At 41.1% G+C, this 25,536-nt stretch overlaps 1 protein-coding gene and 1 long non-coding RNA gene across 2 annotated transcripts in view; one reads left to right on the forward strand and one right to left on the reverse strand.

The window, feature by feature from the left end:
- LOC134288576 (uncharacterized) overlaps positions 1-25,536 on the reverse strand; it is a 134,904-nt gene that overhangs the window by 96,261 nt on the left and 13,107 nt on the right. The window lies entirely within an intron of this gene.
- Positions 3,432-19,656, forward strand: LOC109409980 (CCAAT/enhancer-binding protein zeta). Its single transcript, XM_062853808.1, is given in 5 exon segments — positions 3,432-5,465; positions 18,334-18,583; positions 18,655-18,955; positions 18,957-19,094; positions 19,097-19,656. Coding segments are annotated over 5 exon segments (3,033 nt in total). The 5' UTR covers positions 3,432-3,601; the 3' UTR covers positions 19,577-19,656.

Genomic DNA, 25,536 nt, shown 5'->3' on the forward strand with positions numbered 1-25,536 from the left:
CTGTCAAACTGCATACTTTTTTGCTTTGACACTTATATCCCTGCCTATCTCCGCCAGCAAGAGATGTTTCGGCGGCGACGCCAGCGACATTCTTCCTCTACAGTTTATTAGCTCTATTCCAGCGAGGTTTCCAGCTCAAAAGAAAATATTTTTATCCGTGCAGTTCAAAATCGGAGTTTTTTTTTCTAAAGCCTGTACACGCTTTGCCAAGTGTGCAAACTTTTCTTTTTTTTCCAATTCATTTATTTAAGGCTCATATGTTAAACAAAAAACTTTACGGAGCCGATATTCTTGTGAAATAATTTCTTATTCTATAATCAATTTAAAAATCAGTAAAGAGTTCTGCGCGCGCATTTCTTCTTCACGCGAGGGCCGGAACCTGAACTCGAACCGGATGCTGCGAATTGCGCCCTGCGTTGATCGGCTGTCGGGTTCCCCATCACTCCCTTTATCGCTTTCGCCACTTCTTCCAGTTTTTCCATTTGGGTCATCGGACGCCATTCGTCTTCAGAATCACAGGCGACAGATTGTTCCGCAACTTCCTCTATTATGTCCGACAGCTGGTCCGCGCCTTCCAGTTCTTCGATTATTTCGACCTCCGATGATTTACGATTCGATTCCTCTGAAACAACAGCAGCATATGAACGAGGTTCCCGGTCCTTCTGCTGTAGTTTTCCCCGCTGCTTCCGGATTTCGCGTTGAGGGCAGGAATCCTTGCGGTGTCCTACCGCTCGACACATAAAACAGACGTCCTTTAGCCCGTCGTAAAATACTCGCCCCTTCCAGTTTCCGACATCTATCGCTGGTGGTATATCACACTCCACATCAATGTACACGCCACGCACGCCATTGAAAACATGTCCGAGTCCGGAGTCCGGGGGGAATTTTTCGTGGACTATTTGTTCTATTTTCCCGTACTTCCCGAGTACCGTCGACAAACTGTCATCGCTCAGCTCCGGTGGTAAGTCGAAAATTCGAACATACTGTACATTGGCTCCAGCGATGCACATACGCACTTCCACCGCCAGTCCATTTGTATACACGAACTTCTTAGGGGCTGCGTTGGTTCTCAAGCATTCCTTCATCGCTTCCGTAGATAAGAACTTTATAAACAGCGATCGATCCTTGGCTGTTTTATAAACTGATTCAATCAGCAACACATCCGTATCCAACGATTTTGTGAAAATCGCTATCTCCGCCCATGACGGTCGAGGGCTACCCGGTGGGAAACGAAACTGTGCGGTATTAATTATCTCGCACATTTCGATTGCACCAAAGAGGAGCTGACGGACGACGCAATGGTGAACGACCGGGAGACAAAGCACGATACGGTTTGCACAATCGGATGGCAAAAATAAAACAAGCTACAAAGCGCACATTTGCTGGCGACCGTATCCGACGGCAGCTGCGATACAACTGAGTGCAAACTTTTCCGCACGTATCAACCAACATCAAAGCAAACGCTTGACATTCACCCCTATTTGGGGTACTCACGTACTCACTAAACAGATTAAATTGCTGCGTAAGCCATGATTTTCTGCTTATTTGAAATGCTTTATGATTTTGCGAATGAAATAATCAAAGATTGCCTTGGTGATGACGACGTTATAACGTTATAACGTTATAATAAGTGCACTTACGTTACATAATAGCAAATTAAATTATAGAATAAAGTGGTCGGGGTCCCATGCAACGTTGTTGTTGTTGAAAACAGTTATACTCTAAGCCATTTTCTTTTAGGAAGTTTTTGCAGGGACCGGTGGAAATGGCGTTGGGATTGAGTTGCTGCCTGTGGTGTTGAGATCGAGGTTGAGATGGTGCCCACGCTAAAACCGCATCATGGTATAAATGATACTCGAACTCGAGCTTGATGAGCGCATTGTTGCAGTACCTACCGTGAACTCATATAAAGAATTGCATCCACAAAATCCCACAATTTTGGACGTGGAACCTTGAAGCACCGAAGAATGACGTCTGGTGTTCGTCCAAAACTTTCCTTGTTTATCTTTTTTGTTCTTCAATCAAAGCCACCTGCGGCTTTGCGGTAATAAATTAGTTCGACCGCGAGTCAACTGTGTCGCTGCTATCGGTAAAATGCGTTCGCCAGTTCAGTGCTAGAGTGGGTCATATTCTTTATTTATTATATTTGTAACCACTGTTGGCCTGCTGGATTATGCGTGCGGAAACATTTGCACATTTGGCAAAGCGTCCGTTTATTTTTAAAGACTCATCCGCCAAGAGCAACTTTACAAATCTGATTTCCATGTTTAAACATAGCTTACATAATTGGGTTCTTTAGGGGTGTTCAGATTATTTCATAATCGGAATCTACGTCCAAAAATAAGACGGAATCCAACATTTCATCATATTCATCATCATCAAATCTGAAGAACCAAATGATGGATTGCGCTGAAAACGAGGCTGAAAAGTTGATCGATTGGTCACCACTAGCGGGTAACCAATCGATCAACTTTTCAGCGTGGTGAGACCATTTGGTTCTTCAGATTTTGTGCTCTTGCAAATTCGTGGGGTGGCTTCGTTATATATTCACCTTCAAATGCATTTAAAGTTTGTATAGGGATTTTTTTTTGTTCGGGACGAACTGTCATTTTATCGATTGAACTGTCATTCTACCAACGGAAATTAAAACTGTTTTGTTTATTTAACCATCAAACCAAAGGAATTGGAACGCAATAATATCACGTTATACTCAGAAAAATGAGCTCTGAGCTACAGAAAATAGAAATACAGTGCCGATTCGTTCGTTGACTGCTCGTTAGATGGGCTGTCTCGATGGTTGGATGTTCACTGGTTGGGGCAAAACCCAACTAAAAATCACTTCCAATGTCAAAATGAGACGTCTGACCGCTGTCACATCGCTCCTCTCATAGACAGAATGTTTGTGCAAGTCTGCGAGTATTTCGTGACATATTTATTGTCGTCGCGGTTGAAACCCGAAGTTTCCCCACACCCGACAATCGAATTTTCTCAAAATCCATACGTGAAACCTTACGTCGGACGTAGTGCGCTGGACAGCGGACCTGGCCCTCTATCCAGCGCACTGTGCCCGACGTACGTCCAACACACGGTTTAGGAGATACTTCGATTTTCGCGTGTCAAAAATTCCGATTTTCAACTGCACGAACAATATCGTCACTTGGGTGTGTCTAGAGCATTTTGATCAGTTGTCAGTTGCCCCGACGAACGAACACGATTCGCCAATCGGGGTGCAACCAACGAATCCAGGCTGTAGTCGTCTTCGCTTAAAGTTAAATAAATTATTTATAGTGATTATAGTTCACAGCCTTAGATTGACTTGCACCTTAATCACTTTAACAAATTTTGTTCCGAACGATGGTTCCCTTTACGTTGATCCCAGCCCTGATTCATAGAATGAGAATCAAAACAGAAACGAGAAACGTCATAACAACCCGGATCGCGGCGCACATTCCGTTTCGGTCCACACACATCGCGCGCACATGTTAACAGCACGATTCAATCGGAGATTTTTGTGTGAAAAATTCTAAAATTTTATCGGATCAAGGCTTTGTGTTCGTTTCGGTTTGTTCTGAAGTGATAGTGTGAATTAAGTGCGAGCGAAATGTCGATCAAAGAATCGAAAAAGCACGGTAAAAAGCGGGATTCCAGTGGGGGTAGTAAGGAGACGAAACCAGCGAAAGAAGGGGCCACCACCGCAACCAAGAAGAAAATAGTGTTCGGAGAGGATGGCCAACAGAAGGAAGTTCCCGTGGCTGAGGTAGTAGGAGCGGGTGATCAGAACAATGAGAGTGGCGGAAAGAAGGGAAAGAAACATCACAAGAAACAGCCGAAGGATGTGCGGGAGGAGAACGAGGTGGACACGGTGGAGCGCCGTTGGTACGAGCACTTTGATGGGTACAACACGGTGGGCGAGCTAGTGGAGTTGAAGGATGCGGAGATCGCCGAGCTGAGGAAGCTTTGTCGATTGGCTTTCGAGGCGGAAAGCCGGACGCTGATGAAGAACAACCCATCGGATGCCAAGTGGTTGCTGACGGCGCTAGAGAAGGGTACCTCACGGGATAGAGCCAATGCGGGAGCGTTGTTGGTTCAGAGCAATCCGTTGTGCAATCTGCAGGCGCTGGAAACGGTGGTGGCCATGGTCAAGCTTTCCAACAAGGGTCACTTGGATGTGGTGGAGGTGTTGTCGGAGCTGATGCTGAATTCGGTGATGCCAGCGGACAGGAAGTTGGTTTCTATCCCGTTGAGGGGAGCCGATTGGAAGAACGTGAAGAAGCAGGAACTGGAGAAGGGATTGAGGGACAAGATCTTCGCTTATTGGCATTTTGAGGATGCGTTAAGAGACGTGTACTTTACGTTTCTGAACAATCTGTCTGCGGTGATCCAAACTGGCCAGGATAACAGTAAATTGAAGGTGATCCAGTACGCTTCCAAGCTATTTACGATGATTCCGGAGAAGGAAGCCTACCTGCTGTCGATGTTGGTCAACAAGCTGGGAGACCCTAGCAAGAAAGTGGCCGTCAAAGCATTGTACCATTTGACGGAAGTTGTGAAGAAGCATTCGGCCATGTGCCCAGTTATTGTCACAGAAACGGAAAAATTGCTTTTCCGGAACAATATTTCCTCGAGTGCGCAGCATTACGCCCTATCCTTCCTGGCCGCAATCAGCAACTTCGGAGATTTTACATCCTGCGAGAAGATGATCAACATTTGCTTCTCGTTCTTCAAGATCCTCACCGACAAAGGCGAGGTGAACTGCCGGACGATGCAGGCCATCTTGGCGTGCCTTCGTAAAGCCATCGGAAACATCAAAAAGGATGTCGATATCGCAAACTTTGTTAAACCGGAAGTGCTCAACACGGTCTACCGAATGATCCATTTGGCAGATATATCGATCGCCTGTCAAGGGCTCTCCCTGCTCCTGGAAATCACCGAATCCAAAGGAGTTGAGCAGAACCGCTTCTACAACGCCCTCTACAAGAAATTACTCGATCCGCAGTTGGGAACCGTTGGTCCCCGTATCTCCAATATATTCTTCTATATCATTCACCGGGCCATCCAGAACGATCCCATCCCCGACCGAGCGCAGGCCTTCATCAAACGGCTGCTCCAAGTTGCCTTCAATTTCCCCCCATCCAAAGTCTGCGGTGTGTTAATCATCGTCAGCAAGGTCCTCCGCAAGCGGAGGCACCTCCATACGGACGGCCTAACCCCGGAGGAAAACGGAGAACTTCCCGAACAGCAGCTTCAGGCACAAGAAAGCCCGGATGAACAGCATGACGACGACGGTGATGAGGAAGATCAGAAGAAGCTCTCGAAGGAAAGCAATCGACGTGTGACGCAGTACGATCCGTTCCATCGGGCTGCAGAGTACGCCGGCGCAAAGTACACGATCAAGTACGAGCTGACGCGGTACCTGGAGTACTTCCATCCGACGGTGAAGTCGTTCACCCAGAGCATCCTAACGAGTAAGTATCGAGTGTTGTTGAAGTTCACTTTTACAGTTATAAATCAAATTTATATGTTTGGAAACTAAACAGATTTTTCGGATAGGTCTCTAACAAAATAAGGCGTTGTCCGTAAACTACATAGGCTCATTTTTAACCCCTCCTCCTCCTTGTTGAAATCCTAAAAAGATTTCCTGGTGGAGAAATCCTTGAAGAAATCATAGGAGAAATTTGAGAGAAATTCCTGGAGGTATCCTAGATTTCTGCAGGAATTACTTCTAGAATACCTCATACATTTACAGCTACTAGCGTATTCACTTAGGCAGCATTTTCTTACTCATTCTTTTTGATGAACACGAAAAATACTTGGATGAAAGAGTATATTTCATCCTTCTCTTTCATGTTTGTTTGAGTGAGTTAAAAAGCTGCCAGTGCTAGTAATTACAGCTGTGATTTGTTCAGGGATTTCTCCGAGGAATACCTACAATGTAATTTTCTTAGTACTTCCCGTTAGAAAACACCTTGAGATTCCTTTAGGAATTATCACTGAAATTGATCTAGGAACTCCACTTGGATTTATTTAGAAATTTCTGGTAGATCCCAGCAGGTAGTTTGGGCAGTTTGGATGGGATTCCTTGCTGGGAATCCTCCTGGAATTCTTAGAGGACTTTTAAGAGAAATCTCAGCTGAAAATGCTTGAGAAACCTCAGCAAGAATTCCTGACGAAATCCCAGTAGGAATACCTTCAGGATTTCTTGAATAAATGTCTAAAGCAATCACAAGAGGAATTTCTATAGTAATCCTTGAAGAAATCTCTGGAGAAATTATTGGAAGGATGTGTATAGGAATCCTTGCAGAAACCTTTGAAGCAATCCTAATTAAAATATTGGGAAGGATCCAATCAGGCATTTGTGAAAGAATTGCAAGAGGATTTCTCGGACGATTTCTCTAGGATTGCCTCCAGGAATGCCAAATGGGATTGTCTAGAAATTCCTGCTGGGTTATCTAGATAAATATCTTCAAGAATTCCTCCAGGAATTTATCCTGGGATTCCTCCAGGCAGTTTATTTGAAGTTTCTCCAGCAATTCCTTCTGTGATTTCAAAAAAATCTTCATGAATTACTCCATGAGTTCGCTAAAGCCCGAGAGCGGGCAAATGATCCCTTAATTGATACTCCGAAGAGGCTAAGAAAGGACGATCTTGACCGCACCACCAGCAGCGACGAAAAGCCTGTATCGAAGAAGATTCGTGGAGTTCGTGTTCAAGAAAGAGTATTGTGAGCAACAGGGGTAATAAAGCCCCGTCACGCCAGATAAATTTCAATATTGCTATCCAATCAACTTTAACAAGAACATCTGTTCGGAATGGAGGGGGACACGACAGGGCTCCTGAAACCCCTACGTCCTTATGGTTCGAATACACTGCGAGACGGGTACATGAAGCCCTGCCATCACCAACGTATAAAGAAATTGCTAATAGGGTAAGACTAGAAATTTTGCGCAGGAACTATCCTGCTGCAGAGCAGTCAACCAATTAGGAAGCTCTTCTTTTGAAGGTCGAACAGTTCAAACCCAAATTTGCTTACTATCGGTCCACGCCATGGTATTTAGTGCTTACATGCCACAACATAGATACACCAAATTGGGTGAAAGACAAATTCCTGTCTGTAACTCTCTGGGAAGGAGCCGATCTAGTCGATCTAGTAGTAGTGCACGAGGATAAAATTCCACGCCCCAAAACGAACTGATCGCCTTTTTCGCACGGAGTGCCAAGTACAGCAATGAAATGATTCTGTCTCTCATTGAAAGCCAGAACGAAAATCTTCTCACATAATCTTCTCACGGACGCATGGAGATAATGTTGAACTTGGTTTAACAATTGCTGATTCGTCCTTGCGTAAGCTTGTCGAAATACTTCTAAAAAACCCTTATTGGCGTTCCAGAAGATGCAATCATGGATTCTCTTCAAGTTCATCAAGACTTAGCAACTCCAGGGACAAGGGGGCTCTGCATGACAGCCAATAGTGAATTTGTCTCGGGAATAACCACTCAAGAGGAAAATCCCCAGATATACATAGTTGGTATTAGTGCTGGGTTTGGCAGTCCAAATGACCAAGGGCAGTCCAATGCCTATGGAAATATGAAATCGTCGCGCAAAATCCCCTATGCAAATATTATTCAGTTTTTGGTTCAAACGCGTATTCAACAATGCGAATAGAGTCCCCCTGTATCTGAAACAAATACATAACATTAAATAGGAAAACAATAAAAAATAAAATAACATTAACACAGAAATGAGTCTAATAAAGTGTTACAAATTGACCTTCATCATGTGAAGAGTGTGTCAGCAACGTCAGCAATCCTTAGTAGAAGCAGGTTTGCCAAGGAGAAATTGGACGTGGGTTTAATTCAAGAGCCCTGAGTAAACAATGGAAGGGTGCCCTTCGCGTAATTTCAAACTTTTGTATGACAAATGTCAGTCCATTCCAAGGACCGCTATTTAGTAAATACGGACACTAAATTTGTCCCAATTTCCGAATTCATGTCTTGATACATTGTTTCTAACAAGATGGAGGTTCCGACGATCCGGGACAAAACAGAGGTATGTGTTGCTTCTGCTTACTTCCCAGGAGATGTTGATTATGTTCCACTTTTTTCGGTAGTTAATTTTGTCAACTATTGTAAAATGTAGCCTTATAAGGCTATTCATGGCGACTTACCACGATGGAGGTGACAGCTAAAAGTGTAAACCCAGTGTAAATACAACTTAACAAACTTAAGGCCTTTTCTTGTGTCATCACAAAATGGCTTCTTCAGAATCATCCAAATTCAACTTTACACAGTATTGCACTAATACATTTACGTAAGAAAATCGACGCTTACCTTTTCTCTAAACTTCTCCACTTCACGCAAGATATTTTGAAAAGAAATATAGAACACACTATTCCAAATGAAATTGTCTTCCGAACTATCTAGGGTATGTGTGCCATCAGTAATCTCATGCTCCCATTTTCATCCTATTCGAAAACAAGCGATTACGGCACCGACTGACTCCGTTCTTTTTGTTTTCATGGGTGCTCACTTCTAACAAAAAATACAAAAATAAGAAACAAAACAAACACTGCCATAATTCTGCAAAGTGACGTAAGCGCCATTCAAAATGTCGATATTTTTTGGTATATTTTATGTAATATCTGGTGTAAAAATAACACTGGGGTATGCCTGCTGTATTTGAATGCAAGATCTAGTCGTAATCTATCATCTATGGAAAGAAACTTAGAGAATGAGCAAGAGTTTTATGCATAATAACCAATAAATGGGCAAAAACTATCAATGTCGCTTACGTCACTTTGCAGAATTACGGCAGAACAGTGCTTCAATCCTTTGTTTTTCGTGGGATGGAAATGGGAGCCACATGCTTAATAAGGGAACCAATACCCTATACCACAAAGAAATATTTTCACTCAAACTTGAAAATTATTCTAATTTGTCTCAACCGCACCAAGAGTTGGATGGCAATGTTTACCACCCACCACAGAACAACGACGACGGCAGCAGCGCGACGCGACGGTGCCGTCCGGCGCACTATCATCGCTCATTGAACACAGTGATGTCGATCTTGCGGGCCAATTCATCAATAAAATCAATCAAAATCATTGAAATGGTTAACTCAAATTTATCTATTATACGTCGTAAAATCGAAAACTATTCTTCGAATGATTATTGTTGTACTTTGAATCACATATGATAGTAATAAAAGCAAATAATTTTTATTTGTGAAATCTCCTCCGCACTGTCCGCCAACACTGCTGCTGCTTGCAAACATCAACAGCGGAAGAGCATACTAAGAGTATTTGATCATTTTTAGCTTCAATTTATGCATATCAAATACTACAAATTATGCATTAAGGATCTGAATTTAATGCATGTTATGAATAACTTCCGTTAAGTTTTCAAAAATGAGTATTTTTTAGAACGAATACATAAGCCACCGGCCATTGCGACTTAAGAAGTTTTTTTCGTGGAAATAAACTGTTGCAAAGGTAAGTAAGTTTTCTACATTTATAAACTGTTTCAGTAGTTAAAATAAACATATTTTTAATATTTATCTCAGAATGGGGAACCAAGCTGATGTTTGGAGAGTCAACGACGCCGCAATATCCGATTGAAATGTCTGATGTTTCGTTTTCCCCGACCGGATGGCGCTACCGTGGTCAAAGCAGAGCGCTAGCATCTATGATTGGACCGTGTTATCGTATTTCGTGACAACATTTATTCTCCATTCATTAATTTCAAACCTATGTGATATATGAGAAATAAAAATCCTGAAAATACGATGTAAATAACTATTGTATATGTAAACACTTATTTTACTAGCTTTAAAACAAATCGATCATGAAAACTTCCACATTCTAGATATTAGTTAGAAAAATCTAAAAAATAGTCATTATTAAACTAAACGGAATTAAGTTTAGCTAAAACTTTTCCCGAATCAGTCATTTTATGCATGAACCCAATCCAAGCACTTATGAAGACTCAGTGCGCAGTCCAGTGGTGAACTAAATGCGGTATATTAAGACATGTTTCATTGTTATATAACTAAAAATATTTAGCAAAACAGAGTAGTCTACTGCTTGAATTGCTTTTAACCTTTCAGGACGCGCGCCATTAAGCAACCGAAACTGCACCGCGCTCACGCTGTATACGAAGAGCGAGGTTTTTTGATAGTGTTGTACTTTTTACAACAGCGCGCGCTGGAGGGTTAAATGATTAATAATCTTGAAATGTTTACATTGGTGAAAGCGAGACAAAGAGGTGCTATTTTTGTTTGTTTGTTTATAGAACAAATGTAAAAAGGCAACACCACTACTGTTGCGCTCGATGATTGTTAGAAATAAGAATCGAAAAAGAAGTGCTGAAATAGGAGTGATACAGAGAGTCACCTTTAAGGTGTTAAGTTTCGTCAAGTGGCGTCGGTGCTTAACAAATTCCTTTGTGTTCATCGGATGTCAAAAATACATGGTAAACAAGAGAAATCAGCTGATCGCTTCGCAGCCTTACGGTAGCTGCGCTACCCAACAGAGATCAGAAGATTGTAAAACAATACTGCTTGGGTTCATTACAAAAAAAACCCTAACAGAATATAACAGGGAACTGAGGCTAGCCAAGCGTAAGGATTTGCGACTATAGACACTATACAGTGTATCAAACAATTGTCCGTACAGGAATTTTTTGGTGAAAATAATTTTTCATTTAAATGTTTATAACTTTTTTATACATCAATCAAAAACACTGAAATTTTGACCAATTATAACCCATATATTAACGCTCCATTGGTAAAATTTTGAGCGAGATCGAATAAGTTTTCTGAAAGTTATAGAACTTTCAGTAAAACTCATAAGATTTTTGAACACATTTTCAAAACATTATATATCAATATGTACTTGATGAAACTTTTTGATTTTTTTTTCTGTTACAGCTTATACCTAAGGCTTTCATATGCAGCTTTGTTTGAAGTTTTATATTCACTACAAAAAATATGAAAAATCTGTATATGTTCAGAGTGTCATTTGGAAATTTATCATATTTTGATCAATAAAAGTGCCAAGTGTTTTCAACTTTTTTAAACTCTCTTAATGTAATATTTTTATACAGGACCTACTAAACTACATATGAAGAGTAGGTCCTATGGATTTTTCGTTCAGTCAATGCACTTTTATTGGTAGAAAACATTTGGCAGATTATATGTGCAAAATATAGTCAAATTTTGAACATCGTCAGCTACATAAGCATATTTTTCATATTTTTTGTAGTGAATATAAAACCTCAAACATAGCTGCATGTGAAAGCCTTAGGTATAAGATGTAACACATAAAAAATTGAAAAAAAAATCATCGAGTACATATTGAGATATAATGTTTTAAAAATGTGTTCAAATATCTTATAAGTTTTACTAAAAGTTCTATAACTTCCAGAAAACTTATTCGATCTCGCTCAAAATTTTACCAATGGAGCTTTAATATTTGGGTCATGATTGGTCAAAATTTCAGCGTTTTTGATTGACGCATAAAAAAGTTATAAACATTTGAATGAAAAATTATTTTGACAAAAAATTTGCTGTACGGACAATTGTTTGATACACTGTAGATTCCATAGACTCGCGGAGACATGGTTGAGCAATACGACTTTAGTGTGTTTTACCATGAATTTAGAGTGTACCGAGCGAATATGACGTCACGCAATCCATTGTCGCTATTGAAATCGTGACGTCATGCTCGTTTGGCTACACCAGTGATCCTCACACAGCTAGTTTCGATTACCGACTTCGGTAAAATTTTACTGGGTTTTTGAACTGCTGACTTCTCGGTAATGTTGCCATTACTGAAGTGTCAGTAAATTGCTAAGTTGATCATCTGTCAAAAAAATACTGAGCAAGTCAGTAATTGTTTAAGGGCAATTTTACTGAACTTCAGTAATTTGTTTGTTTACCGTGGATTACCGAGTTTTTCAGTTTTCCTAAATTATCCCCGCATCCCGTACCCCGGCTTTTCAGTTCTAGTTTATTCGTATTTCATTCTGGCATTCATGAATACAGTGAAGAGGCTCGATTTTCTCTGCATTCCCGCCAACATGTGAGCGGAATGTGAGGGATCTGCGTCGAATTTGTGGAAGAAGCGAACACGGAGTTGTATCGGTAATAGTATCCGGCTGGAGAAGCCTCGTCAGCACTTTCGTCGATCTAGTTGTTGTAGCTCCAAGATAATCGCCTGATCACTCGTTTCACAAATTTAACGCTGATATTCACTGCTTACCTGGCAGTTGGAGGGATCACAGAGAAAATCAAACCTCTTGTCCGTTCTGAAGACATTGTACAATTTTACTTCTGCATCTGGCTACAGCTGCTGCTGCTGCTGCTAGAAATGCTTACGCTTTGACAGCTTCTCGGTGGAGCAGTCGAATGTTTACGTTTATTTCTCGCGAAAGCTCGGTAGAAAAGCAAAAACTACTGAAAGTCGATACTTGGCTTTACTGTTTTTATGGCTGAATTCAGTAAAGTACCAACATTACTGTAGATCAGTTGTTGCAGTTGCCATACTCAGTAAAAAAGGATGTCTTTTCACTGAAAGTCAGTAAATGTTCGTGAGGAATACTGAATTTCGCTAGTTTTGTAATTTACAATCTGAGCTCGGTTGAAAAAATTACCGAAACCCTAAATCATAAATAAGTGTGCAGGCCCATTTTTTCAACTGCTCGTATTGCAACACTTGGATCGATTTGTGAATCATTAAACACGTTATTCTTGATTATAACGGGAGTAGAACAACTTCCATAAGAATCATTACAAGAAAGTCTACGGCAACATAGAGTACCGGATATCACGTGCGGCCCGCGGGCCGCACTTTGGTGATCACGGGGCTACACGAACTGACAGTTCGTTTGGCTACAGTTGTCTTCGCCTCCGCGAGTCTGTGGAATCTATAGTGTCTATATTTGCTACGGGTGTGTGAAGATATCAATAACGCTCCAGCAGCGACAAGGTTCCATGAAGTCCTTTCAAAAGACCATTCTAATGGTCTTGAAAACCTCAAAAAGGAAGATGACAGTTTTACCACAGACAAACAGACGTAACTCTTAAAGGAAATTCATTTAAAAAACTTTTGCCCGGTGTCTTTTTCATGAGCATACTGCCACCTGTTGGTATAGCCGCGCGAGATACTGTCGGCTATGATGGATTTCGATTTGACGTTTGCTAACACGCACACTACTACACAAATTGCCTGTAATTTTCGTTTGCATCATTCAGCAACGTGTACACTGGCAAACGTCAAAGCGATAGAACACTAGCGTCTCTGGTGGAAGGATCGCACAAATCAAATGAAATTTGAATTGATCGTTAAATACATGTGCCAAGCTGTTTTGAAGAGTGTTACGTCTGTTTGTCTGTGGTTTTACTGTCGATTCTTCTGAAACGTTGAAAGCGATGATGATGACTCATATTCCGGGATCGATCTTTTACTCGACTGAAGAGCAAAACTCAGACAATGTAAACCATGTATGGTCGACAAATACCTATCAGAGAGCCTGTGAAATCTTTACATATGCCATGGCTATGAGTTCTTTTAAGCTTTTCAAATCAGCTGGGATAGATGGAATTTTTCCAGCGTTACTTCAACAAAGGAAAGAAGCGATTGGTCTGCTCTTAACTGAAATATTTAGAGCCAGTATCACTTCAGCTTACATACCTAAGGCATGGCGTAAGGATCGTGTTGTTCTTATTCCAAAGGCTGGCAAAAGAGATAAAACAACACTTAAAGCATTTCGACCTATAAGCCATTCCTGTGTTCTGTTCAAAACCATAGAGAAAATGCCTCCCTGACTGATAGTTGCGCACCTCCAAGAACGGAAGAGATCATTCGATCTTTAAATATCAATATTATCAATTCCATTTATCCAAGTCCCTTGCACCCATTGCTGAACGCATTGAGCTGCAGGATGGTTGCCGAATGCTCCTTCAACGGCAATAAAAGTAATCACGGCTATATCATTGGCTTTAAATGATTTCTCAATTTTACTGACTATAGCGTCTGTAGCGCTGTTATGGTAGTATGGTGGCCCAAAACAAATGAAGTAACAACCTCTCAAAAGATGCTAGGTAAGTTACAAAGACTTACTTGTATATTTATGGCGACAGGAGCAATGAAAAGCACTCCATCAGTTGCTTTGGAAGCCCTTCTCAATATTCTGCCCCATTATTGCATCAATTTGTTAAACTACATGAGCATGAACATGAGCATGAGATGACCGTACAATTCGTAGTTGCTACTCCGTTACTGACCAGAACAGTCAACATTGCACAGGGAACCAAATGGATGGGGCCTGGGTGTAGCTTTCCATCATCAATGTGCAATTTTGAAGGTTCAAAACTTTATATTGTCAGTACCGGCGCCGGCCACGTCCTTACGGTCATCGGGGAAGAGAAGGAATGTTGGTGTGACATCCGTTGCTACTAGAGACCGTGTGTACCTCCGCATCCCCACGGTTGTCACAGGAAGGACGTTTGTTTGTGGGAATAGAAGGGATAGAAAGTTACATAGATCTGGATTCACATTGGTAAGTGATGTGAGCTATGCAACCCTTGATATGATTTAGTCTTCCGCCAGCCGGCTGTCGGAAGAATACAATAATTTTATTGTATGTTTGTGTATTAAATTTGATTATATACCGGGTATGAATATTTTTTAAACCACGCTTATGTCGGATCAACTCGTAATAACGCACGTTTTAAGCTTATCGTTTCTCAGTCAGAAAATAAACTGTATGCAATTCCGTTTAGTGTTACTGCCAATGCTGAAAAACCGAAATCCGCGCCGTAGTTTTACGAGAAAACTGGACAACTAAACAACTAGAATCGTTGCTTTTGCATTTCGTCTATGTTCTTGTATTACTTTTTTTTCGCGTTCCCGTGTTAATAAGATTGCGGATAATGAAACCGTTGTACATATTTATTATCCGCGAATGTTTGCAACGCGTAATATAAGTTGAAGGTGTGATGAACAGAAATACATTATCGTAAATGTTCGAAAAAGATATCGAAATTATGGAACTCGGCACGACGCGGAAAACGTGGTCTTCTTGTCACTATATCGTACGGTAATCTTGACCTTTCTAAAGAAAGAGATACTTCGCTGTTTTGATCGCTGATTGCCTGCTTGTAAATCTGAAATAGAAAAAAAAATATTAAATTGTGGTACGTTCTCCACTGTTATATTTTTGTAAATTGTTATTTATATATAGTTTAAATTTACCTCCATCCCTCTGAAACAAACGGTATATTAGCAGTGAAAAATAAATAGAGTAAAAAAATAAATAAATAAATAGTGTAAAAAAGTATTCCAAATCTTGATCCTGGAATGTTCCTACATTTAAATAAACCAGGCTGGAAAATAGCAAGATCAAAACTTGAAATGGTAGATCTTACACCGTAACGCACCATTCCAAGGTGATCTACCCACGTTACGGGTTTATTGCATCAATTTGTTAAACTACAAGCGCCAAAAAGTGCTCTGCAGTTTATACGTTACAATCCAGTCCTAGGACATTGGAGGATCACCAAAGACTTGTACATAAAAACGGTAGAAGATTGGATGATAACGAAGACCAACTATGATGTTCCTATCAAAATGGTGAAACCATGTCGCTATGTTTGAGATGTTGGTGGGCCAAGTTTACGTACAGGTTCTATCGTATTTTATACTGTTGGGTACAAGATGGGAGGAAATAATGGAGCTGGTGTTTTTGGCTCTGGTATCACTAAGGCTATACTAATGGGATGTAGTCCCACTGTATTTCAATCGGAAGTTCAAGCCATCCTGGAGTGTGCCAACATTTGTTTGGAAAGAAATTATAGGTTTGCCAAGATCTGTATTTTTTCGGATAGTCAGACGGCTCTAAAATTCTGGGATATGAAAACGCCGACAATTTAGCTAGAACAGGTGCGGCATAAAGCTTTGTAGGCCCTGAACCTTTCTGTGGAGTTCCTGAGTGTGCTCTTCGGATGAAACTTAAAACTTGTGAAATGTCCACGGTAGAATCTTATTAGAATGCCACGAGTACATCCAGGCAAGCGAAAAGGTTCATGAAACCCAGTGCAGAGAAAGCCAGGTCAACATTGAATCTAAACCAGTGGCGATTCCCTAACCTCAAATCTACCTGTTCAACAAATGTAAATTCTTGATTTTTCTAATCAAATTAGCTTTCAATTAGTAGAAAACGACGAGAATAGCTATCCTCACACATTTCCGATTTGGTTGTGATCTCAAATTCTCTGCTATTGCAAGTTTTAGGGTCGTTGAACAGGTAAAAAGTGAGGTTACGAGACGCCACTGATCTAAACAAAAGAGATCTCAGGGTATTTACTGGTCTGATGACCAGGATTATTTTTTTGCGTTTTCCATGCAGATATTGCAGCAATTCCTGCTTCTTCGGAATTCCTGGATGTATCAGGAGTAATAATAAGAGATATTTCTGCTGGAAATCCTTGAGAAATCTTAACAAGAATTCGTGAAGAAATTCTAGTAGGAGTTCCTAAAGGAAACCCAGCAATCATGAATAGCATACAAAGAGCAATTCTTTGCAACATTCTCGAAAAAATCTCTGAAGGAATCATATCAGGAATACCTGAAAAAACAATCCTTAGAGAAATCTTAGAAGGAGTTTGAATTTTCGAAAGCTGCAGAAATCTTGAGAAATCTTCATGTAATTCCTCCAGGAATATCTGATAGGATTCTGCTAGAAATTTCTGCTGGGATTTTTTCATGAATTTCTCAAAAGATAACTCCGGAAATCACTTCAGTGATTTTTTTAGGGATTTCTTCAAGAATTCCTGTAGGAATTCTCTCGGTATACCTCCAGAAATTCTTGCTGGGATTGTTTCATGAATCTACCAGGATTTCTCCAAGCATTGTTGCTAACATTTCTCAAGCATTTCCAGACGGCAGTTTTGTAATTATTACTTTCAAGATTCCTCCAAAAATTCCTGGAGGATTTCCAGTGGGAATTGCTTGAAGAACCCCAGCTTGACTTCTTGGACGATTCCCACCACGCATGCCTGCAGAAATCCCAGCAGCATTCCAGAAGCAATTTCAACAAAAATTCTCAAAGGAATCTGAAGAGCATTTTTAGTACGAATACGAAGAAAAATTCCTAGAAAGTTCCCTAGAGGAATTCTGAACGAAACTGTGGAAATAAATTTTGAGTGAATTTCTGAAGCAATTCATAGATGACTTACAGCAAGGACTGTTGGATGAATCCCATCAAGAATAATGGAGGAATTGCAGCAAGAATTTCTAGAGGTAATCCGAGAGTAATCCTTGGATAAATTACAAGCAGAATTCCTGGAGGAATCCTTGGGGAAATTTCTGAGAGAACCACATGAGGAGTTCCTGGAGAAAATCCTGGAGAAAAGGCATTTATGGGGAAGTTTCAAGAGAAATTTGTGAAGAAATCATTAGAAAAACCCTGCAGAAATTGCACCCTGCACGAATCTCAGTGGCTATTACTAAAGGAATCTCAGTGGCTATTACTGAAGGAACTCTTGGAGGAATCCATTGAGAAATCTTTGGATAAATCCTCCTGGAATTCTTCAACAAATGCCTGATGTGTTTTTGTACTAGAAATTCTTGCTGAGATTGCTCCACAGGTTTCTCCAAGGATTCCTTTGCGAATCCTTTCCGTTATTCCTATAGAAATTTCTCTTGTGATTTCTCCAGAGATTCCTCCAATGAGTTCCTTAGGAATTTGTTTTGAAGCAGAAATTCCAACTAGGATTCCTTCAGAGATTTCTGCAAGAATTATTGCAGCGATTTTTCAAACAATTCCAGTTGGGGTTTCTTCAGTAATTACCTGAGGAATTGAGGCAAGACTTCCTTGTAGATTCCTCCAGAAATTCCTGAATGTATTTGAGCTGCATCCCTGGAGCAATCGCAGCAAGAATTCATTAAGAAATTTCCGGCAAGAATTGCTAAGTAATTTCTAAGAAAAAAATATGGAGAAGTCCTTGTTAAAATCCAGCAGCAAATTTTAAAGTGATATCTGAAGGAATCAGGAGAACATTTTGTAAGTCTCTCAGCTGTAACTGCATAAGGAATTTTATCAATATATTTTTTTAAAGCAGCCCTTGAATCACTACAGGAATTCTTCTCAAATTCCACCCGTGATATCTCAAGGGATTTTTATAGTTCGTTTACTTTGATTCAGGCCGATACGGGTTAACCGTCGAATGCTTCAAAGCGATTGAAAATCGAACAAATTTATTAAAAAGTTGTCCAAAATATTTCCTATTTCAATTATTTTAAGTTTTTTGTATGTTTCTCTTCTCCTCTCACTGTAGATTCCCCACTCAGCTACTACGGTGACCCGCTGCGGGACTTTTCGCTGGGCCACTTCCTGGACCGGTTCGCTTTCAAGAATCCCAAAAAGCCCAAAACCGAGGAGAACGCCGAAGGCGAACAGGTACCGAAGAAGAAAATTCTTGGCGTGGCCCAACGGAAAGGCGACTACGTTCCGAGTGGATCCCGTGGGCTTCCGGTGCACTCGCTCACCAAGGACCACTGCACCGAGGACGAGCGATACATCTTCCAGTGAGTATTCCTTCCCGTGTTTGACTCGTAAGAGTTGTTCTGATTCATACCTATCCCTTTCCACCAAACAGATTCCTGGAGCAGAAGCGAGAACGGTTGCGTGAGGCCAAGGAGAAGGACAAGGCCCGGAAGGCCGAAAAGGGAATCGAAGACAAGGATGACGATCTGTCCGATGCGGAATCGTTGGACGACGATGAGTTTGATTCGTATCTGGACCGGCTGGGAGTGCCGGGTGGAGATGACGCCGGTGCCGATTTGGATCCGGAGGTGGACTTCATGAACGAGTTCGAGCAAGATTTGGCCAAGAAGGCCGATAAAAAGAAGAAGAAACGTGCCGCTGGCGAGGATGAAGATGAAGACGAGTTTGGCGGATGGGATGAAGGCCAGGATATCGATGAGGATGACGAGGATGAGGGTGGTTTGGACGACGATGAGGAGCTTGATGACGGCGAGGATGACCTCAGTGATGGTGGAAGCATCTCGCTGGATGAGGGCGACATGGACGACGACGAGGATCTGGAGGATGAAGAAGATGACGAGGAGGATGAGGATGATGAAGAAGACGCACCAAAGTCCAAGAAGAAACGAAAGGAGGGGGCTGTGAGCGAACGGGAGTTCCAAAAGAAGCTCAAGACGGGAGACTTCAATTCCCTGTTTGCCGCGGCGGATGATTTCTCGGAAATGCTGGAGACGAATGTGGGATTGAAGGATAGTAAGTCGCATGGAACACTGGGTGAAATCTTCAACAAGGATAATGCCCCTTCAAAGCAGATGGAATGGGAACAGGCGCGGTTCAGTGGTAAAAATCGGATGCAGAGTGGCGGCAAAAAGCGGTTCATCAGCAAAAAGCACGGCTCTTCGTCCGGTGGCATGGGGGGAGGCGGTGGCAACAGGAAGTTCACAGGAGGTAAGGTGGAAAAGAGACATCCGAAGAAGTCGTTTGGAAAAGGAAACAAAGGCGGCGGAAAGGTTGGAGGTAAGCGACGAAAATAGATTCTTTAAAGATTAATGTGTACCAACGTAAGTACTGGTATATGCCTAGTTGTTAACCATAAATGATGTTCTTGAGTACACATTTTGCTGTTTTGTAGTTTCCCGAAATCCTTCTGGCATTTTTTTGTCATCACAACTAAAACAATTATGTAAAATAATTGAGGAATTCTTTACGAAATGCCACGAAACACCTATGTATGTAGGAACTTTCTGAGGCATTGAAAAAAACTTGAAACAAACAAAGAGATAACAAAAAGGCTGGGACATTTTTAAAAACATCAAGTTTTTTACCTGAAATATCTTTCGGGATGTTTCGTGATCCTGCAGGAATTTCTTCCAAAATTCCTCTAGGGATTTATTCTCGAGTTTTCTCATGAAAATTTTATAAGCCCATTCCAGAATTTCTCAAAGAAGTTGTACCATTTGAGTTCCTTTTTAGAATACCTCCGAAGTTCCTCACAAAATACATTCAGTAATCTCTGTGTGTATTTTTCACACGAAAACTCTGCGAGAGTTTCTCCAGGGACGTTTCTTAGAACTCCTAAAATTTCTCATTGAATACCTGCCGTAAGTGTCTCCAGAGTTCCTTTAAAACATTTCTTAGTAATCCTTTTTAAAATTTTATCAGAGCTCCTTTTGCAATCTATCTAAATATTAATGTGTGGATTTTTATCGGGATTTTTCGTGAAGTTCCTTTTGCGTTTTTGACTGGAGTTTCTCCATGGATTTCTTCGGTTTTCACATTCAACCAGATTTCCTTTTTTCCCCGCGTTCCTCGTTATTTTTTTTCGAATTTCATCCTTTGGGCGAAATCACAAAATTATCATTAGGAAGAATTGTTGGAAGCATACCGCTATAATTCTACAAAATAAAACGTTCATGTTTGAATATTTTTTGGAAGTGTACTGCGGGAAAAATTCTAGAAATCAACTTTGAGTAGTACCAGAAAGAAATCCAGAAACATCGCTAAAAATCTTTGGTGGAGCTCCAGGAAATGTTAAAGTAATCCCAGAAAAGAAGGCACTTCGAAAGTAATCCAGGAAGGAAACTCTAGTAGAAATCCGCATATAGAACGCTAGGTATATTTGGCAAAGAACTATTGAGGAATTCTTCGGAAAAACCTTGTCACAAATTCCTCGAGAAATTCTAAAAATAACCCAGTAAAAAATTCGGGACGAGTGAAAAAATCCGCGAAGAACTGTGGTAGAAATCATGACAGAAAGTTTCGGAAAAATCTCGGGATTCCTTATTTAATTCATACATTTAAGGTAGACTTCCGGAATAAACCCCCGAAATAATAAAAAAAATCTCAGGAGGAATTTTTCAAAAAATTTTACTAAACATTTGTTGATTTTTCATTTGTGCTTTTACACTCGGAGATTTTTTCAGGCATTTCAGAAAATAGTTCTCCAAAAATTCCTCTAGAAAGCTCTTTTTTATATTCCTCGAGAAGTTATTTCTGGGATTTCTCCTGGAGTTCCTTCTGGAATCTTGTAAGGAATATCTGAAGAAATCTGGTATGCCTCCACAAATTTTCCAGGGATTCTTCAAGAAGATCTAGGGGAACTTACGTATTCTCGGCAGTTTTGTTCTCTTCGTCATGGGGTTTTTTTTTGAAACCTGTAGGTCTCAGAATTGGCCTCAAATCCTTCCCAACCAAGCCGAGTTATATGCCCAAATTTCAGGCAATTCGACCCACAAAAAAAAACCATGACGAAGAGAACAAACCTGTCGATAATACCCATCGTCACCCTATCTGAAATTGCTCTAGAAGTACTTTCTGGATTTTTTACAAGTCTTCCTTGTAAAATTCCTTCTAAAATTGCTTCTAGGATTTTATCAGGTTTTTTTCCTGGGATTCCTTGAAAACTGTCTTTTAAGATTATTCAAGAAGTTCCTCTTAACAATTCCTTCTGGGATCGATCAAGAAGTTCCTTGTGAGTTTTTCCAGCAAATTATTTTGAAACTTTTTCAGTAGTGCATTCTTGTATTACTAAAAAGTTGCTTTTGTAATGTCAGGAGGACCGACAGGAATAACAAACGAAGGATCTGTTGGAGGAGTCTTAGAAGAGATTCCAGTAGAAAGCCCAATAGGATCTCCTTGAGAAATATATTCATCCGGATCCGGATGAAGTTTCTGAAGTAATCCCAGACGAAATATGCGGAGGAATTGCAGAAAAATTTCCGATATAACTCATTGAGAAATCTCAAGTGGAGAAATATCCTTAGGAATCCCAGAAAGAAAACCTGAAGAAATAGAATTAAGTTTAGAAAGAATGCCAAAAGAACTACTAAAGGAATTCCAGACTGATTTCCAAGAGCAGCAACTCCCTGAACAAACTCCTTGACGGATTCCAGAATGAATTCTTGGAAGAATCAGAGAGGGACCTTGTACAGGAGTCCCAAAAGAAATCAGCCCAAACATGTCTAAAGGTCCTATCTGCAGAAGAGAGGCTCTCTTTGGTTTCCCTCTCTTTCGTTAATATCTCAGCTTTTCGTTTGAATTAAGATTATCTCCTTGCATAGAACGATGGTCAAATCAATCGTCTTTTGATTTGTACTGCAAAAGCAGTTGAAAAGTTTACCATTACATTACAATAATTGAAAGAGAAAGTGAATAAAGAGAGCCTCTCAAATGCAGATAGGACCTATTGAAATGTTCGGCCTGAAATATCTAAAGGAATTCTTCCTAAAAATACGAGAGAAATCCAGGAGAAGCCCCGGAAAGAAAACTTTTTATTACCTCAAAAGGATCTTATGGAAGATGCACAAAAGCGATATCTCAAGGAATCTCAGAAAGAATTCTTAAAAAAAATCACTCTAGGAGCTGTATTGGGCTACTACAAAGAAGAAATTCCAGGAGGAATGAATAAAAAACAGGAATCTTAACAGAATCTTCTGAATGAAGCGCAAAAAAAATTTTATAGGACCTGAACAAAAACCCAATAGAAATTTCCGGAGGATGACCAGAATAAGCTTTTGGAGCAATACCAGAAGGTTGTCACAATGCTGGATACAGCTCCGATCAAGAAATGTGGCCAATGTAATGAAAAATGGATTCTTGTTTCTGTTGAAATGTTACAGAGTTGAAAACACCATTCTGTTTTCGTGTATTAGAAGAAGAAAATAACCCGATGAAACGTCATTTCTTCATTGATGTCTGCCAAGATTTCTTTCGGTATTTTTTTTTCACGTACCTATTCGTCGTGGATATTTCCAGCCTTCTGATATTCCAATCAATTTCTCCTGAGTTTCCGTCATGGATTCCTCCCAGGAACTCCTGAAAGATTCTCCCTAGATTTTTTCAGAGTCCCCTTCCGGGATTCCTTTCGTAGATTTCTCCTGGGATTGCTCTCGAGATATCTTCGGAGATTGCTTCCAGAATCCATCCAGGGATTTCAACCAAGATTCGTATAAGTAAAAGAGTTGTGAAGAGGTAAAAACGTGCGGAAAAAGGACACCAGGTAACGGAGTTCAACGTGGTTCAACCACCCGATATCGACCTGTTACTCACATCAATATTTACCCATCTATTTCATTAGGATCCCGCAGTTTCGGTTTAAAGCTAGAAAGCTATTTCTTGTTAGCCCTCCTACCTCCTAGTGTGCCCACAGTCTACCGGATTAGCGATCCATTGGGGATTCCTTCTTCCAGGCATTCTTCCCGTTAGACATTCCTTCAGAGATTAATTCCGTGAGTTCTTTATTGATTCTGCACAGATTTTCTTGTATGGAATTCGACAGGATCCTTTCTGGAATTTTTCCCGAGATGCTTTGAGCGAATCCTTCTAGAGTGTGCTATAGAATTTTGTCCGGGTGCCAGTTCGCGCGCGTTTGCTTCGGTGGTTCGATTTTTTTTCCTTTTCTATTTTGTATTCCGAAGTGAGCATTTCGACGGCGGTGAGTGTGCGGTGGACGCGTCGTGGTCGTGAATCGAGTTGGTTCCGAATTTTTTGCTTCCCGTCGCGCTAGTTCCCAATACACTTTTAGTTGATCATAAATATTTTCTTTCATTTTTTGCATTTACACAAAAGAGTGAAAAGTGTTAGTTCGGGCTCGCCGGTCGAAAAAAATCCGAGCGCCGACAAGTGAGTCGCGTTCAGTGTATTTCTGTGTGGAATAGACTAAAGGTTTCTGCTCCCTAGTGGAGTGGAGACGCGCGATAGAATTTTCATTTTGGCTAGTTTTTGCGTCGAAAAGTGGTCGGTTGTTAACGGCGGTTGTATATATTGATCCATTGTCAAATCATATCACCAACCATAGGTGACTCCCGGACTGACAATGTACCTTACCCTACTAACAAAAAAATCCTTCCTGAGACAAACGTGGAGATGCAGCGATTCGCGGTCTTTATAACAACGTTTGTCTTACTAACATTCCTTCCCATCCTCGATGACCGTAAGGACGTGGCCGGCGCCGTTATTGACCCTATTAAAGTTGAGAGCTCTCGACCTGTGTACATTGAGAATAGTAAGCTAGTCCTAAGCCCTATTCATTGGTTCCTTGTGCAATTTCGATTGTTCTGGTCAATCACGGAGTAGCAACTACGAATTGTGCGGTCATCTATGCTCATGCTCAGATGCTTTGAGCGAATCCTTCTAAATTATTTTCATAATTTGTCCAGGAATCCTTTCAAGATTCACAATTTATTTTTCCAGGTGCTTTATCATAAGAATCACACGACACCAACACGACACACACATGTTACGTGAAAAAAAAAACATATAAGACTTCTAAGCGTCAAGAAAAGATTAAAATTACTCTTTATCGACCGATTTCGGGTGTGATCTAACCCATCTACAGAACAAATTATTAATCTTTTCTTGACGATTGTAAGCACGATAAGTGTTATGTCTTGTCTCGCGTCGCGTATAGTGTATAAATAAAGATTCCTTTATTGAGAAATCTTGGGATTCCTTCCTGTTGGCAAATTCAAATTTGCAGTCGAAGCAACCCATTTAGTTAGTAAGCTTGAAGAGAAAATAAAATTTTCATTAGTTGTTAGCCCGTTACCTAGACCACACGCGTCTTTTCATTACCTCTGCCTCAATAGGTTATGGGCCATTGACACGTGTCTAGTGGAAGCGAAAGTGAAAAAAACCAAGATTTGAAACTTTTTCCCATTCAAGAATGGCGAATTCGAGCGCAAGAAGGAACGGCAGCAGAGCTACAACACACAGGGCCATCCGCAAATCAAGCGGCTGGTTGGTCGGGAGAACTGGAAGACGTGGAAGTTCGCAGTCAAGACCTATCTGGAAGTGGAAGGCCTCTGGGAAGCAGTGGAACCGATGCCCAATCCGGATGGAACGCTGCCCGCTGTGGGTGCTCGGAAGGACAGAATCGCGCGAGGTAAAATCATTCTTTTTCTCGACCCAGTGAATTACGTTCACGTCGAGAAGGTGAAAACGGCCGCCGAAGTTTGGAGAAAGCTCTCGATCACCTTCGAGGACACTGAACTGACCCGCCAGTGGGGCTTGCTGCACAAGCTGATTACGACGAACCTGGCGAGCTGTGGATCGATGGAGGCCTACGTGTGCCGGATGATATCGACGGCGCATCAGATCATCGGGATCGGTTTCTCCCTGGACGACAGGTGGATCAGCATGTTGCTCTTGGCTGGCCTACCGCAGGAGTATCGCCCGATGGTGATGGGTCTGGAAAATTCTGGCTTACATATAACAGGTGACATCATCAAAACCAAGTTGCTACAAGAGACCGTTTTGTCAGAGCCTACTACGGAGCCTGCTTTCGTTTCTCGACACGACTCGAAGAGCAAGCAAGGTAAGGTAACCAAGGCAACCATCAGTAAGCAAGGCAAGGGGCCGCAGTGCCGCCGGTGTGTAAAATTCGGGCACATCGCAAGGAATTGCATCGCCAAGGAACCTGTGCAGCGGATCAAATCGGACAAAAAAGGGGATGCTTTATGCACAGTGCTATCAGTGCGACACGCTGATGAGGATG

Source organism: Aedes albopictus, chromosome 2, assembly GCF_035046485.1.
Source record: "Aedes albopictus strain Foshan chromosome 2, AalbF5, whole genome shotgun sequence".
Lineage (NCBI taxonomy): Eukaryota > Metazoa > Arthropoda > Insecta > Diptera > Culicidae > Aedes > Aedes albopictus.